The 16522-nt window shown below is 47.0% G+C and overlaps 1 protein-coding gene across 1 annotated transcript in view; it reads right to left on the reverse strand.

Annotated features, from left to right (window-relative positions):
• Window positions 1-16522, reverse strand: part of LOC120948439 (uncharacterized) — a 34848-nt gene that overhangs the window by 8302 nt on the left and 10024 nt on the right. Inside the window, exons 3-4 of the mRNA XM_040364756.2 lie at window positions 2073-2615; window positions 416-1498 (exon numbers count right to left, since the gene is read on the reverse strand). Coding sequence (XP_040220690.2) covers window positions 416-1498; window positions 2073-2196 — 1207 coding nt within the window. The 5' untranslated portion in view covers window positions 2197-2615. The remainder of the gene's footprint in view (window positions 1-415; window positions 1499-2072; window positions 2616-16522) is intronic.

Raw genomic sequence — 16522 nt, forward strand, 5'->3', positions numbered from 1 at the left:
AAACGAAGAGGAAATAAAAACATGGAAAAAGAGATGTTAATACCCCAGAAGTACACCAAAAAGAGGAAGAGGATTGGAGCACGGTACAAGTACGAGCCCGAAGCTGGAAACGATTCAATCAAAATTAGATTAATTCATCCGTCACTCATTTTCGACAGGATCGACCTCGGCCCGCGCTCGGTGGACACTTTGGGCGGTCGATTAAAATTTAATTTCGGAAAAAACGGGGCAAGAAACAAAAAAAGGCGAACGGATGAAGGAAAACATAATCCACCGTCGTCATAATGATCAACCAAACTCGGTAATCGTTTGCCTTCTGGCAGCTGGCACTGGTACAGGGAATGGTGTTGGTGGGAGAGTTAGTCACTTAATCCCTTAGAGCTTTATCGCCTTCCCCCTTGTCCCGCACACTCACCTGACACCGGTAGCGTCGGTACGCAGTCCATCCGGATGTCGGCGACCGCGCCCGATATCGCCTGACTCACGTACACGAAGCAGTACTCGACGAACTTCTCGTAGAACAGGTCGCACTCGAAGTACAGCGAGTGCTGCCCCTTGCTAACCCGCTGCTCGGCAATGTAGTGCAGCGAGGTCGGTGGCGCCAGGGACAGTACGTCGGCCCGCAGCTTCGCGTACACCCGGACCCGGTCGGCCTGGTTCAGGATGCAGGCCGGATACTGGAACAGCACCCGTATGCCGGGCCCGTGCGGATCGCACGGGAAGATGCTGCGCGTGTGCACGGTAAAGACGTACTGCTTGCTCCAGTCCGTTTGCAGTAGGGCGCGGGCCTGCAGCAGTGACGCCATCGTTGGATCGGCCAGCTCACCGGGCCGTGGTTTCAGATGCAGCGCGTAGAATCCGGCCAGCCCGAACAGATCGCACCGAAAGTTGAGCGTGCGGGAGCGCGGCAGTCCCCGTACCTGCTCGGTGTAGAGGACCTGCGCCCGGGAGAAGGGTTGCGAGCCGTTACCGTGCACCGTGCAGGATTCGACCGATTTGCCACAGTAGAACAGCTCCAGCCAAAGCTCGGGCAGATCGAGCGTGTCCGCGCCGTGCGCTGGGAGTTGACAGTGTGCCTGCGGGAACTCGAGCAAACCTTGTATCTGCTGCTCGGGGTAGGTCTCGGTACGGTTCGGCACGATCGCTAGCCGGACCGGGGGCCAGCTAACGTTCAGCGACTGCCGCAACCGTTCGTCCATCTGGTGGCTGGCGTTTTCCTCGAGCACGGCCAGCTCGTAGTGGCCGCCGTGCAGGAAGTGGTAGCACGGTACCTTGATCTGCGTCACGTTGTGGTTCGCGTCGACCCGGAGATCGAGCGTGGTGGCCACGGTTCCGGTTCCACTGCCCGGCAGGTGGCGCGATATTTCCAGCCGCAACCGTTCGACCGTGGCCAGCTCGAGCGGATCGGCATGCAGCTGCACGTCCAGATCGTCTCCGAGGGCGGTGTACGAGGCCGGCAGCACCAGTCTGCCTTTGCGCAGTCCACCAACGAACAGGGCTGTACGGAGGGGGGGGGGGGGGGGGGGGATGGTGAAAGGAAAAAAGGAGGTCAAAAGCGAGAAAAAAAACCTTGATGTTTGTTAAACCGCATGCACACATGCAAAAAAACAAACGCCCCTTTTTGGACAACGATACACAAAGGGAATGTTTAAATAGGGACAAGGCTCTGCCATTTGTGTGTGTGTATTTGTGTGTGTGTGTGTTTGGTACTGTTTTGCCAGCACTCTTGAGGGACAGCAACACATTTCCACATCTGACACCATCCGTCCATGGACATGCTTGGGGCGTTGGTGGCTGGGAGCGTGTGCTGTGATAAATCAAAACTATATGGCTCGCCTACGATGGAACAGAACTCTGGGTTGTGCTAGCGTGTCTATTTTTTCCCACTGTCCGTGTGTCCATCCACGTGGAACCGTCCATCACGGCTCCCTCCTGTCCTACCTCCCCACCCCACTGTGGTAAAGTTTTAAATTACGAGTAGAACAATGGCGTAAAAAGGGGGTTATCTCGACCGTTTCATGCCATTCCGCGTCCCGGTTCCATAAATCCAACCGTCCTGCCCTTCTACTTACCATTGTGCAGCAAAACGAGCAGAATATTTATGTAGAGGAATGTTCCGGATGCAGTAGGGCCGGGCGTCCGGCGTCTACCGGGCCACCAACCGGCAACCGGTTGGCCCAGAACTGTACGCTGCATAGTGGCTGCGAGGCTCCACCACTGCTACAGCAACTACTACTACTACCACCACTACTTCCCTCGTCCACTGGGTGGTATGGCCAGCACATGGGGCCTGCCGCTCGGCACAGGAAGGAAGGTGCCCGGAATGTTCATCCTACATTCTCGTCCGCTTTGTCCGGGTCTCGTTCGCTTTTGGTGCTGCAGGGAGCCTTGCTCCCGGGGGAGAGCCCAACCGGCTGTTTCGTTTCCTGAATGGCAGCCAGCTACTTCCTGCAATAGCGCCCGCGTGTGTGTGTGTGAGTGTGTGCGCTGTCCCCCGGCGAGGGAATTCTTTCCCGGGTGGACACAAAGGCAGTGTGTGGGTACACGACGCACGATGAGACCTCCTGATAAGGCACAGATTTCGACGACAAATCCTCGACAAAACGATGCTGATGCTGGATAAAAGAGGTGCAAAGAGAGGGAGAGAGCGAGAGAAAGAAAGTAAAAAAAGCTTCAGTTAAATTGAAATCCAAGTGTGATGTGGGAATGTGATTGTGGAATTAGCAATAACCCTTAAATGGGTAAGAAAGCCGAGACATAATTGCTCTTGGGAGGCATTTTTTTTGTTTTTATTCATAATTTGCATTTTTAGGTAGGATGATTTTTGAATGATTGATAACAATGGTAAATAATTCCAAAACAAAGGCTGTTTTTCTGTTCGAGTTGTGTATAGTCAAAGAAGCTTCCCTTCAACAAATATCCTTTAGTGGCCGGCGGAAGCTATTCAAAATTGCTATTAAAATAATAAATGTAATTTAAGTGTAAATATTGAGGAGTGCAGTATTCTCCCTTTTTGAGGTACAGAACACCACAGTTTGAATGTAATGAATGTGATGTAAATTGTAATAAGCAAACTAAATATTTCACGTGCACTTTAACTCGATCACTAAAAGGACCTTAGCATAGCATTCAGAGACGCAGCTTTTCTAATTAGATTGTTATTTGAGCAAATTATACCGATGTTCTGAACAGGAATTGTCAAGAATGCAGTGGAAATTGGATATTTCACTACAATTTTATAATCTTTAAACAGTACAAAAATGGCTAGACGAATAGTAAACCTATTTGACCTCGTTGGAGAGCATTAATCGCATAGCACGAAGTCCGATTTCACCGGGTACCGTATTTCACAAATTTAAATAAAGGAAATTAAAGCTATTACAATAAGTCATATTTAATACGTAATCTTTATGAGAAAAAACATCTTACTTCATACATTACAATGCTATTGTACAAACATATTTAGTGTACTTTGTACTTTTACATACACTAAATATAATCCAAACTGGAGCGGTTCTAAAATACTTCCTTCCTTCCACAAAAATGCTGCATATCTTATCAGATTTAATAAGAATTTTACATACACATTCTAATTAGTCAGCTTCATGACATGTCCAATAAACAAAGCTCTTTCTATGACGAAATAATTTACATTCCACTTCCATGTTTACCTGTGGCAATGGGAAATATGAAGCCATCTCATCTCGAGGGTTAGATTAACTTACGTGTCGTCTTCGCAAAGCAAAAGCCCTCACCATCCCCTCACAAAGAGTACGAGGAAATTAAGTGAAAATTAATTTAGAACCAAAGAGACGCAATCGACATTCGACAGCCCTCTCTCTAGCAGCGGCAACGGCAGCAGCAGCAGCAACCTGTCCCGACAAAAGGCACACCTATCGTAACGATAGTGTTCCAAGGAAACGGTGCTCCCTTCGCGGCCCGGGACGATTTCCGCATGGACGATCGGGCAAGCAAGCCAAGTAGTCAAACAAGGAGTAATTGGTGAAAACCGGGGGGGGGCGGGGGGGGGGGGAATCCTTATCGAGCAAGATTGTGTAATACTATCCGGCATTAGGTGCACACGATAGCAGAACACGATGGCTGGTGTGGAAACAGGTGGAGCAAAGCAGGGAAGAATTTGTGTAACGAGAATTGATACTTTTCATTTACCATCATGCTGCAAAACGGAATGCGCAATCCCCTACAGCTCAGCTTGGCCTTTTGCCACCTTTTACCCCCCCGCCCAAACGACACCGAGACAAAGAGCGACGGGTTTTGCGACATTCGATCGGTGTGTGAATCCCGGGACCGTGGCGTGGCGGCGCGCACCGGGAGAAACGTTTGCAGGAGAGGTCAAAGTGTAAAATTAATTAATCATAGGTTTCAGTTCTGCCCAACTGGTACGATAAACGTGACCGGCTGCTTCGCCGTTGGAAATTATGATGATGAGACGCGGAGCAGGAGGGAAGGCAAGGTAGAAGCAAGCCAGCCGGGGTCCCCCCCAAGGAGAGACAACTTTGTTAGTTGCTTTGTTTTGGTCGTATTGGAAACTTCATCCAACCCCGTGTCTCTGTGCTCGTTTGTGTCCTTTGCAGAGGGGCATCGAATCGAACACTGGCGGTATCGTCCATCTATCTGTCATCGAGATATTTACAGCATATCTACTGAAGCACACGAGGTACGAGGTTTTGTTTTGTTGCATCAATGTTTGTTGCCTCCTCCTGTTTGTGGACTCCGTAAGCACGCAAATGATTTATGTGTTTAATTTAATCTCATCCAATTACGCGCGCACCGAACGTGTGTCTTCGATTCTCTCTCTGTGTGTGTGTGATCGTACGGAAATACTGCTTCGTTAGTACATCGATTCATTTAAATGAGTGTAACTCTTCATTGTAATGGCTTCCCAAAGCCACGCGCGGAAAAGCAAATTGTGCTTGCAAACAACGCGGGTGAACGTGAATTTAATCAAACCTTCTTGAAGCACGTCGCCGCCTCGGCGAAATGGCAGTGCATAAAAATCAAAGGCACAAATACCTTTTTGACGGCAGCGATGGCGCGAAATGGCCGTTCGAAATACGATTAAGCTGGGGTATGGTTCGCAGAAGCAACAAAAAAAAAACGGGGACCCTTGGCGCCTACAAGGTAAAGGATTCCAGTGAATAGACCTGCGGGGTGTTGGCGGCCGGGGGTGGTTTTGTACAAGTTGTACAACAGATATCGATTTCATATTTCAAAAGATGATCTTAGCCGAGCGGAGTGTGGTGTTGTCGGCGAAATTAGATTCTTGGAAGTTTTCAGGCGGCGATGCAAGATTGATAAGATTAGGAATGTAGCGGAATGTCTATCTAGCAGGTCTGTCAGATGGTGAACGCGTTGGAATTGGAATTTTGAAGCGATTTCAATCCGTGTCTTCAATCTTTCGTGGTAATGCATTTTACGAGCAGATAATGGATTTTGGAAAAGCATGATTGAAGTGATGCGGGGGTTTTTGGAAGAGAAAGGAAAAGAGCTGGATATTTGGAGAGCCATCAGACTAAATACAAACATGCAGAATGAAAGTCCTTCGCGTAGTTTCGTATAATTTCGGTACAACATTCAAACAATGCAAGGCAACAGTACGTTTCTGACAGTTCTGACCTACACAATTCTGAATGCTCACAATGAAATTCTTAGGTACAAACCGGACTTCGCCTTGCTCTGTGGGAAATTAACTGTTGCGTGCACGAGAAATGAATGTCGCACTTCCCGAGAATCCTTGCGACTCTGAAGCAAGCCCGCCTGCAGACATCCTGGCACTTCTGGCAGCGGTCCCACCATTAGGGGTACCTCCCCTGTCATTTAACGTTGATGTTGTCAAAATGAATACAAAGTGGCACAAAGTTCCGAGGAATTGCTGCATATTAAAGGCATCACAAAGGCAAACAAACGCTGCTTTGTAAGGGTAAGAGTCCTTTTCTGAGTACTGTCACGATGAGGGTCAGCAAAGTCAGCTGAGCTTTGCCGTAGAAGCACGGTTAATAAGAAATATACTGTGTGTATAATGACTCATATTCAAAATGGAATATAAGTTGGAATAATGGTCTGATAAATGAACGTAAAATAGTTATTTACTTCTTATGAAGAAGTATACCGTAACATGAGTTGCTCCAAAACTTCATGAAACCTTTACTAGACTAAGAAAGGAGATAGGTGTCGTAGACTTTTTAGAAGACTTAAAACCCTTTCTGAAAGGCCTTACAAATACAAACAAGTATAATGTTACAAAACCGGCATATAGACGGGGGAGGTGAGCACGCTCCGCTTAAGAATTGATTCCATCCGGCCGTGTAACAGTCAACGCCTCTATCCAATTGACCACTGGACCGCCTCGGACAACCGTGCTTATTTGTAATATAAATAAATCACAAGCCAACCAACCATAAAATTGATAATCCATGATTTGTGTATTGAGTTTTTTTCTTCCATTTCTATTGACAACACCAGAAAAAAAAAACCCATTTTCACAGTTCACCCCACACACTTAATCGTATTCTATCTCGAACGATATAACAAATATCCAATCACAATGGCTCACGCAAGCAGAGATGTTGGGCTGATTAGAAGATTATAATTGAACAACCAGAGAGGAAGAGAAAAAGAAAGAAACAGAGAGAAAGAGAGAGAGTTTTTGGGGGAGAAAAACCATCACCAGTCAGCACATTTTAATCTGACAGCATAATAATTTCTCAACTTTCCCCGAGACACGCTAAAACCAGTGCAGCATTTATCACAATCATTGGCATCTTGGTTTTGAAAACTTAAGACGGATACATCATAAAAATAAACATTTTTTTTTTTTGTTACGCAAAACGAGAGTAAAAACGAATTTGGTGGGTTTTTCCAATTCGGCTTCGGTTTCCAACGGGGGAAGAAACCCATGTAGAAATGGATAGAGAGACAAGGAAAGAAGGAGTGACATAAAGATATAGCAGACACGTGTGCGGTGGATTAAAACTTCTTAGACGACAGTGCGCTATCAAACTGTCTAACACACAGACACGTATACGCATACGCATATCGGGCGGAAGCAAAGTGAGCAAAAAAGAAAAGTGTCACCCAAACGAAAACAAAGCCATTCTCTAAAGTTTCCCGTCAATTCGTGGAAAAGAAAGCAATGGATAAGAAGAAAAAACGACCCCGGGATTCAATTATTTCATGTTAACACACTCTAGCTCGAGTGACAATGGAGAGAGAGAGGGAGAGAAGGACTTTTTTAGCAGCACAAACGGAAACGTAATTCGTTTACAATCGAAAGGCCCCGGGGGGAAGGGAAGGGTAAATATAGAACGGTTTCCACCACCCACCCTGACGACTGTAGTTGGAGATGCTCAAAAAAGGAATAAAAAAAAAAGAAGTACACACCAAAATGACCATGCAATTGGTTCCAGCAGCAATTTGTTTGTTGAAGCACTATAAATATCCCTTGTGCGGGAGAAAGGCACACCACCGTTCCCGGGTAACGGTTCCGGACACCCCCGGCAACACTTTTTCACTCCCTCAGTTGCATTAATCACTGCGTGCAGTGAAGTCTATTCAGTGAACCGTCGAAAAGAATGGCAAAGAAAAAAAGCAGCAATCTTACTTTATCACCTCCGAAGAAGAAGAAGAAGAAGAAGAATGCAGCAAAAGTAATTCGTTTTATATTATCTCTCCGATACACATAAGCAACGGAGGGAGGGTTGGAAGGGGGAGTGGATACCAAAGGATGTCTCCATTGTGCAAGAAACTATCCACCAACGGCCTCTTTTTCGCCCAACACCAAACGAGGACGGCCGCGTGCTAAGTGAGTGCAATCATTTGGCGGGAAAAGTTTGCGTTTCTGGAAGGTGGGAGGGAAGGCTATAAATTTCATGCAAACATTCCACTCCCCTTCTATACTATCACCCCTACCCCCTCCCCCTCCAATGGTGGGGGTTTTCCAGGAAGTTTGGAGTTTCCCTTCTGCACGGAAAAGGCCTTCGCGGTAGAAGATCTGTTTGCGAAAGAAACACACGCCCTACACACGTTTATAGAAACAGTAACCAAAAGTGGAACGTGTTGGTGGGTGTGAAAACATGCCGACAAACTTACCCAAAACGGATAATGGTGCATACACACACTCACACACCCACAGACACACCTACAATCCATTTTGTCCTTTTCCAGGTTTTCCACGGGTTCAGGCGCAAAAAAGTTCGTAAATTCTATCCACTCCATCAATTGGTGCGCAAAAAGACGCCGGGTTTTCTTCGGCCGAGCGACTAACACAGCCAGCACGGTCCGGGGACCGTCTTCTTCCACCAGGCCGCCGCCGTTCCGGGCGCAATAAATTATTAATTTGGGACCAAAATTAACACAAATATTGCGTTACAATTTGCGCTACCACGCAAACCAGAATGGCAGGCGGAAGCAGCAGCACCATTTGGGGTTCGTTTCCTTCTGCCTTTAGCTTCAGAATCCTTTTTGGGTATGACGACGAGGAAAACAACAAGGCAAAAAAACGAGCAAGGAAGCAGGAAACAAGTCACCTAAACCGTGACGAAAGGTATCTCTTTTCCCGACGACGTTGGAAAGGGATGCTGCTGCTGGCTGCTGGGGCGTCAATGAAGGATTCGCTTGCCTTCGTCTTTGCGTCGTCTCCGGCACCATTATCCACTTGACTGTCGCTGTCGTTTGTAGTACGGTGGTGCTTGTATGTTGTGCTTGCTGCTCGCAAGGATTGGGACGCCGGTGGACTACAGCCATTGGACAATAAACGCGTATGTACGTCCCCGTGTCCGTGTTTCGTGTTTTTGGTGGCGTCAGAAGGTCGTCAGACTAAACCTTGTTTGCGACAGGGAGGATGATTTCAATAACATGATATAACCCCCAACGAAGGAAGTTGTTTTCGGGGCAGAAGGCGACCAAGAAGGCGGAAAGCAGCATGAATCAACAATAGCAGAAATTGGGGAGGAAGGAGCGAGCGATATAAGAGGCACAATCTAGCATGGGGGCCGTTTCTTGGAATACCTTTGGCCCGAGTGGTTAGCGTCGGCCGCGAAGATGCAAGATTTTCCCACTACAAGCGAAGTGGTTGTAGCGTAGTGCCTTCTACCCTTTCGTTTGCAACCCCACATAAAGACACAAAGGGATGCAAATTAAATGAAATGGCCACCCAGTGTTTTGCCTGGATAGATCGGGCAAGGGGAAGCATCTTGCCGGCAGCGCGAGACTCTTGCCAGCGGATCAGCGTACCAGACAAAGAGGGGTTTTTGCATGAGGAGTACCCCCCACTTTTCCCTTGCACGGTGAAGAGCGCTCGCAGCGAGTTGCCAATAACTCTCGAGCGAAAGCCTGCGCCGAACGAGGGAAGGTGAATCCGCCTACAGACCAACCGGTCGGATGCACGAACTCTCCCCTCCCCTGGATTTGTCTCGTTGGGTGTGTATGTGTGTGCCACGAGACCTAGCATCGGAACCGAACGGTCCGGAACCCAGCGCAGCGACCAGCGAAGGGAAAATCAGGGAATGGAATTATAAATCCTGCCGCCACACAAACACACACACACACGCGCACAGGGACGACTACCATTAAATCTGCAACTGCGCGTGCAGTTCGAAACAGCAACGAATCGATCGGAGGTGGCGGTGGCGGTGGCGGTGAAGGACTCCTTTTTCCCTCCCTCCCCGGAAAGCGGAAGCACCAAGACTAGCGGGAAAATAATGGCCGGTGGCGTCGGCAACGCTGTGGTGTGTGCGTTGCGCACCATAAAGTGTTTCCGTAAAGTAGGGAGAAGAGAAAGATTACTGCCATTCCCGGACCGTGGCGAGGGTAAGTTTGCATTTTAGGCTGACTGACTGTGTGTGTATGTGTGTATCTGTGTGCGTGAATTTCCTCCTGGCAAGAGGAATCATTTCCATTGGGTTCGTCGCTTGTTTTTTTTTTGTTCTCTCTTCTCTCGCCGTGCTCGCTGTGTGCTGTAAGGATTGATTGCACATTGGATTGCATGCTGAGTCCGTGAGTCGGACTGCATCACGCGTCCGCTGCTGGGCGCAACTGCAACGGGTAGCAGCAGTAGGCTTTGCGCTGGTGCACAGGGGATGGGATCGTGCCATCGCCTGCTGCGCGCGTGTTCAATTCATTCGCCAAACACGCACACAGACGGAAGCGACCCCTCGAAATCCAGGGACCGGGAGAATGCGCTTCGTTGTGCGGCCCTTGGTTGGTGGTGTAGTGGTGTAATAAATATTACATTTTTTATATCGTTCTTTTACTCTGTGTGTGTGTGTATGGCCACACTCTGCGCTACAACTACAAGTGGGTCCGCTAATGGTAATGAAGCTATCATTAACTAGAAAATTACTGCAATCAATAAGAAAACAATTTTCCCGCTGCCCAGCAGGCAGTGGGGCAGTTTGAGCGGAAGAGAGAGAGAGAGAGAGAGAGCGAAAGAAAGGAAGGGAGCCAGAACAATATTGTCCCGTCTGGCGCCTAAAGTTAGGCTAACGGTAATGGATCACCGCACGATTGCAGGTGTGCTGCTGCAGGAGTGTCGGAAACGTAATGCGCTGCGGAAACAAACAAAAGCTTTTTAGCGCTAGTTTTCTTGAGCGTAGAAAACTTTTCCAAAACACACACACATAAACGCACGTGTAAAAGTAGCGAAAAAGTGCCATAAAAAATCCGACAGCAAAAGATTGAACATATCAGCCCGTGGGTTGGGTGGGAGGGGGGGGGGGGAAAGCAAATTAGCTCCTCCAACCAAGATAAGATCCAGCAGGAAGCATTTTCCCCGTTGGTATCTACTTTTTTTTTGTTGTATCAGTGTATCTTTTGCACCTTTTTACAGCACCGTAGAGCCGGTGAGCCGAAATTGAATATTTGTGTTCCGTTTAAAAGCGTTGAATGGGAGAAAAAGAGAGAGAGACAGGGAAAAAGGCGCACCTCCCTTCCCGAATGTCAGATTTCACACTCCAAAACGCGCCACTAATCGGCACGCGGAAGAGGAAGTAAGTAAGGAAGTGAAATCAAATCCGGATCGTTGTGAGTGTGTGTGTGTGTATTATCTCCCATCCCTTCCACCGTCTATCTGCTTCTTGCCACAGCTTTGCCACTACGATATTGTGGATTTTCATCCGATTCTTACCTCCGATACGCGTGGAAAAAGCATCGCCCACGTCCTCCGAGAGGACGATTGTTATCGCCAACACACACACATACGCACACACACCCAGGGAATGGGGTTGGAAAAATGAAAACAAATCGCAACCAGCGAGGGAACCGAGAAACCTGCGGTAATGGGAAAGAATGACAGCATCAGCGGCTCACCTTCAAGCTTCAGCGCGATTCTTGGTTCGATGGTTTTGTCCCACATTTTCTCAATTTTGCCACAGCCGCCGATTTCCTTATCTTTTCCTACACGTGACATGTGAAGTCGTCCTCGTCACCCAGAAGAAGCTGCTTGGCCGCTTCCCTCCCTTTCTCCCGTTTCACCGCAATTTCGGGTATAAGGGTTTGCTGTACCGATTCCCTCTCACTGCCCGTAACGCGCGCCGTCAGAAGTCATCGAACTCTTCCGCCGGTACTGGCCGCCGCCGGACTGGCAAACCCTCCGTTATTGCATGCCTGTGTTTATATGTGTTTTTGTGTGCCGTTTTTTTTCATTCACCCCTCTTCACTCCTCTTCGCAGCGGCAAGCCCAGCCAGCCCTTCATCCGAAAAAGGGGCAATTTCATCCCTGTCAGTTTTGTGCCGCACACAAGGCGCTCCCCCGTTTGCTTCAGTTTTTCGGGGCTTCCCTGACACGGGAGTGATATATTTTTAATGGGTAAAACAACACCCGAAGAACGGGGATGACTCATGTGTGTGTGTGTGGTGGCGGTTCTGCACGATAGACAACCCTCAAGTTGCCGTGTCCGGAAGGGTGGATGCGAGAGTCCAGGGGAATGTAGATGCCGTCGGGAACTGAAGAACTCAATATATATATCCTTCGCCCGTTCGTTAAGAAGGATGGATTGAAAACTACCCTCACACACACACACACACACACACACACACACACACTTTGGCAGGTCCCCGTAACGATGATGATGATGATGAGGATGAGGCTTTCCATATCGATACATTCCGGTCGGAGTTGCGGGTGAGTTTTCCCAACCCTCTACACTCGAATCCGGGTTTGGGCGGGAAGTAGGCGCCAGCCAGCTCAAACACAACAAACAACAGCCCTTTCCATTTTCTCCTGTGTCTTCTGGGTTCCGCACTGTGCTTTGCGGATACGGATTGGGCCAGCTTTCATGCCGTTCAATCGACCGTACCCGGGAAACGTTTTGATTTTGTGTTATTACTATTTTTCCAACTACTTTCCCGCTCTCCCGAATGTGTGTGGCTTTTCCTTTCCGCTTTGCGGGGTCGGTACGGTACGGCCAGTGAGCGGTGAGTCCCAGTTTTTGATTCCCTCCAACCTTTTCCACCTATCAGCTCCTAACCTACACCGTCGTTCCCCCAATTTAGTGGCGTCGAAGGAACGAAAACGCTTTATGACCCGGCTGTTGGATCGTATTGCCCTACACCTTTATGGCCCCTCTCTTGTGAAACTACCTTTTTCCCCCGAACAAAAAAAAGTTGTTATTCACCGGTTTTTTGGTCGATGTTGTTATTCTAAAGAAGGGCGCGGGGAGTGTGTTGTAACTTTACAAAGGTATCGCTAGGTAGGCTGTTTTTTGGTTAAGTAGGTGGGAGGGTTTTTATTCAACCCCGGATCCCGCTATCCCTTCGAGGATGATGTGTGAGGTGTTGTGTAGAAGATCCCCAACACGGACCTTTTGTTGAGCCGTGCTTCAATTATGTGACCATAAATAGGTAATCTGGCAACCGTGGCACTGGGGTTGGAAATAATTAAAGTACACTGATCGACACACGCGCTCTTTGTTGTGGTGTGATGGAACATTAAAGTTGAATCGGTTTGAAGCGAAGATAAAGTGAGCCGATTTTGCGTGACACAGGGGCAGTTGAATCGGATCATTGTTAGGTGTTATGGGCTCGTTAAAGGGCACTCGTCTTCCTCGCGAGTCATAAAATCGAATTATCGAACTGTAGGTCAAAGCAACTAACAGGCAAAGGGGTTGCAACATTTGCTTCTGGTATTGAGCTGGTTTGGGAAACACTGTAAAGCTGGGGTCTTACTGCTAGCCATGTTAATAATCCATTCAATTTTCCAAGGAACAACTCTTTCAAGGATCTTATTAAAAGGTGGAGATCGACAGATTGTGAATAAATTTCCATTAATTCTATTCAGCGGCTCAGTGAACTTGATTGTACAGGTTGGTTTGAGTTGTGTTATACAGTCGTTGCCGCTAAATTTTGACTCTAACTCACATATTTTGGTCTCGAAGTCACATATTTTTGACAGCGTGTCACGATTTTTGCCTCCAAGGCATCAATTTTTGACTGTCAGTCAATCGTTTTATTTACAAAATTTTACGTAAAATTTCTGAAACTGTGTGTTTTGAATAGAATAAAATTAAGTTAAGTAGTGAATAATTTTATCGATAGAATTTAAAATAAAACATTTGTTTTGCTAATTTTTGAAGTTTTAATGGAGGGGAAAAAATTGGCATATATCTTCAGCTGTAAAGAAAAGCTTTAGTATCTCTAGAACATCATCACATTTTCTCAAGAAACAATCAATTTACACAGTTTTTGTATTTTTAATGAGAAGTAGAATAACAATTGTTAAAAATCGGCTTAAATACCTTGTAAAATAGTCATAATTCCTACAAGAGTCAAAAATTTATGACTTACACGCAAAAATAGGTGCGTTAGAGTCAAAAATTGATGCGCACTGTCAAAGATTTATGACTTAGAGGCAAAAATTCATGCATACTGTCAAAAACTTATACCTCAGAACCAAAATTAGGTGGCAACGACTGTAAGATAACTTCTAGCATTCCTAATGGTTCATTTATTCTAACAATCTCGTCCTCTTTTGTGGCATTTTTTGCTCACAACGGTTTTTATAGTTGATTTTAAGATAAACTCAATCAAATCATTTAAGATAAAGATAAATCAAAATAAACTCAACAGGCTAATTAAATGAACCTTTGAATGAATGCTCAAATTGTTTGATTAGAATATGATTATTAAAGACTACTTTCTTATATATTTATCTTTATAATATTTGCTTTGCGCAATTTCCTATTGATTCCTTTAGACTCTTATTCTTCTGGAGCTCTAATACACGGAACTTTAATAGGCTATAACATATAAGATTCAATATTTTTGTTATGTAGCCTGAGATGGCCAAAAAACCCGAAACCCAAATTAAGATCTCAAGTGAGGTACATTCATCTCCGTAATCAAAGCGGTAGGATCAATCGAGTACGGCAGTGTTTGAGGAAATAGTTTAACTTCCAAGCTTGATACGCTTTAACTACGCTGGGGCAAAAGAAAGTTTACGATGAATTTACCATGCCATCAAAAAACTTACAAAGAAACATAGGGCGCTCTTACGTGCGCTGAAAGCTTCAAACGTCGAGCAATGCTGCCTCAATAGTTCCATCCTGTGATAAATGATACTTTCCAACGCCGCACTCGATCAAGTTCAAATGTAACGAACATCATTTGCAAACTAAAAACTCCTGCTTCTGGTGCTGGAGTCTTTGGTGAATGTATTTACGTCTAGAGCAGTATTAGCCAACCTCCGAGACTGTATCCATTCGAGCACCACAACAGCACCATCTATTTGTTGATCCGTCAACAACTCAGCGGGTGTCTGCCATTCTGAAGGGCGAACCCGGAATCACATGCACCACACCACACCATAACAGCCAAGCATTCTTGAGCATTTTGCAAGATTCACCAGCGTCCAATGATTCACTGCCATCGAACGACGGTATTTCTTCGCTTCATCTAGAACCGTTTTGCCCTGCTGCTCGGTGGTTTTGCAATCCGTGTCCGTTGCAATCCGTGCTCTTTCTCCACACACCGGCACAACCAAACGCACCAAACGAATAGGGGAGGAGGGTAATGTCCGTTCGAAGATTGCGGGTGCAGTTGGACGATGTTGTTGTTGCTGTTGTTGACTGCAACACTAGCTATGGTTCCTGTTCGACGAACGGTTCCTGTACAAATAGGGTGTATAATAGGGCGCCCTTTGCCGAGCGTTTGATCATTTGTTACACCAATTCAATACGAGGTGAGACGGAAAGCAGAGAGAGAGTGTGTGTGTGAGAGAAAGAGTGAGAGAAAGTGAGAAAAAAAGATAAAACATATTGCTTTCCTTCCAACATATTCCCTCCGCCCGAATCATATCCGAAGGAATGTCCCGCTGGTTACGGGTAGAACATGGCTGTCCCGGCCACGGCTGCCCTCCGTCGAACGCATTGGTAAAGCATTACGGTAAAGCTACAAGGGGGAGAACGGAAAGCCGGCCACGAATGCTGTGGAGTTGTGCAAAATTATACTGACCCAAAATCGGCACCCAGGGAACACTAACCCTCCAGCAGCACCAGCACCGGCGTCGCCGCATCTGGTCCTGGCATTCCTTTCATTTCTGTGGATTATCGGAAGCCGCCGTACCAGTTTGGCACGGAGCTCTGGTCCCTGGTGCGTGCCTGTGGTATGTCCTTTATTCTTTATCACACACACACACACATACACACATACACACACATTGACACACGAATATACACAATGGAAGGCTCTTGTAGTTGACGGCGAACATAGCAAGCCTTTGCTGTACGGAAGTAATTTTGTCCTCGAAGCGGATGTACACGGACCGAGGAAGGGAGCGCAAAACGATGGGTCATTTCATTGAGGCTCGTCAACAATGGATGGTCTCTCGTCTCCAGCAGCCGACGGAGGAGAGTCTCCTGCAGTCGTCTGTTTCAACAAATTACGACCATCAGCCTACGCAGCAGCCCGTTTACGTTGGTTTGCAATTTCCAGCGAAGAAGGAAAACGATCATCATCATCATCATCATCATCGCTCGGGCCTTTCGCTTTCAACACATAAAAAACACACCCCATTTCAACCTCTGGAACAGGGGGCTGAGAGCGGACCCATAAAGTTGAACTCCCCTTTTTTATCGTCTCTCCAGCCCCAGCTCATCCCTCCCCCATTGCAATCTGGGGGGGGGGAGGGGGGCAAGTTTCTTCATTTCATCTTTATGTGTTATTTTGCACCGTGGCGTAACAAATGGTTGAATGGGTGGTCGCCTCCTCGCTCATTTGCATGCATCGTTTGACGTGCTTGTGGGGTTTTGGGAGGAGGAGAAGCAGTTTTTGTGTGAGTTTGCCAGTGTCGTGAAGCATTCGCACATGTGTGTCGAGGAAATGGCAAAGCAATGATGGGGTTTCCTGTATATGTGTGTGAAATGGACATTTGAGGTCGCTTTTCTAGCTGTGCGCCATCTTTCACTCTCAAAAGAACGCCGGATCGGCTTAAATAGGCCAACCTTTCCCTATTATTATTCGAAATGCCCCGGGTGATGCCTTTGATGCCGCTCCCCCTGACAGTTGCAGA

This window comes from Anopheles coluzzii, chromosome 2, assembly GCF_943734685.1.
Source record: "Anopheles coluzzii chromosome 2, AcolN3, whole genome shotgun sequence".
Classification (NCBI taxonomy): domain Eukaryota; kingdom Metazoa; phylum Arthropoda; class Insecta; order Diptera; family Culicidae; genus Anopheles; species Anopheles coluzzii.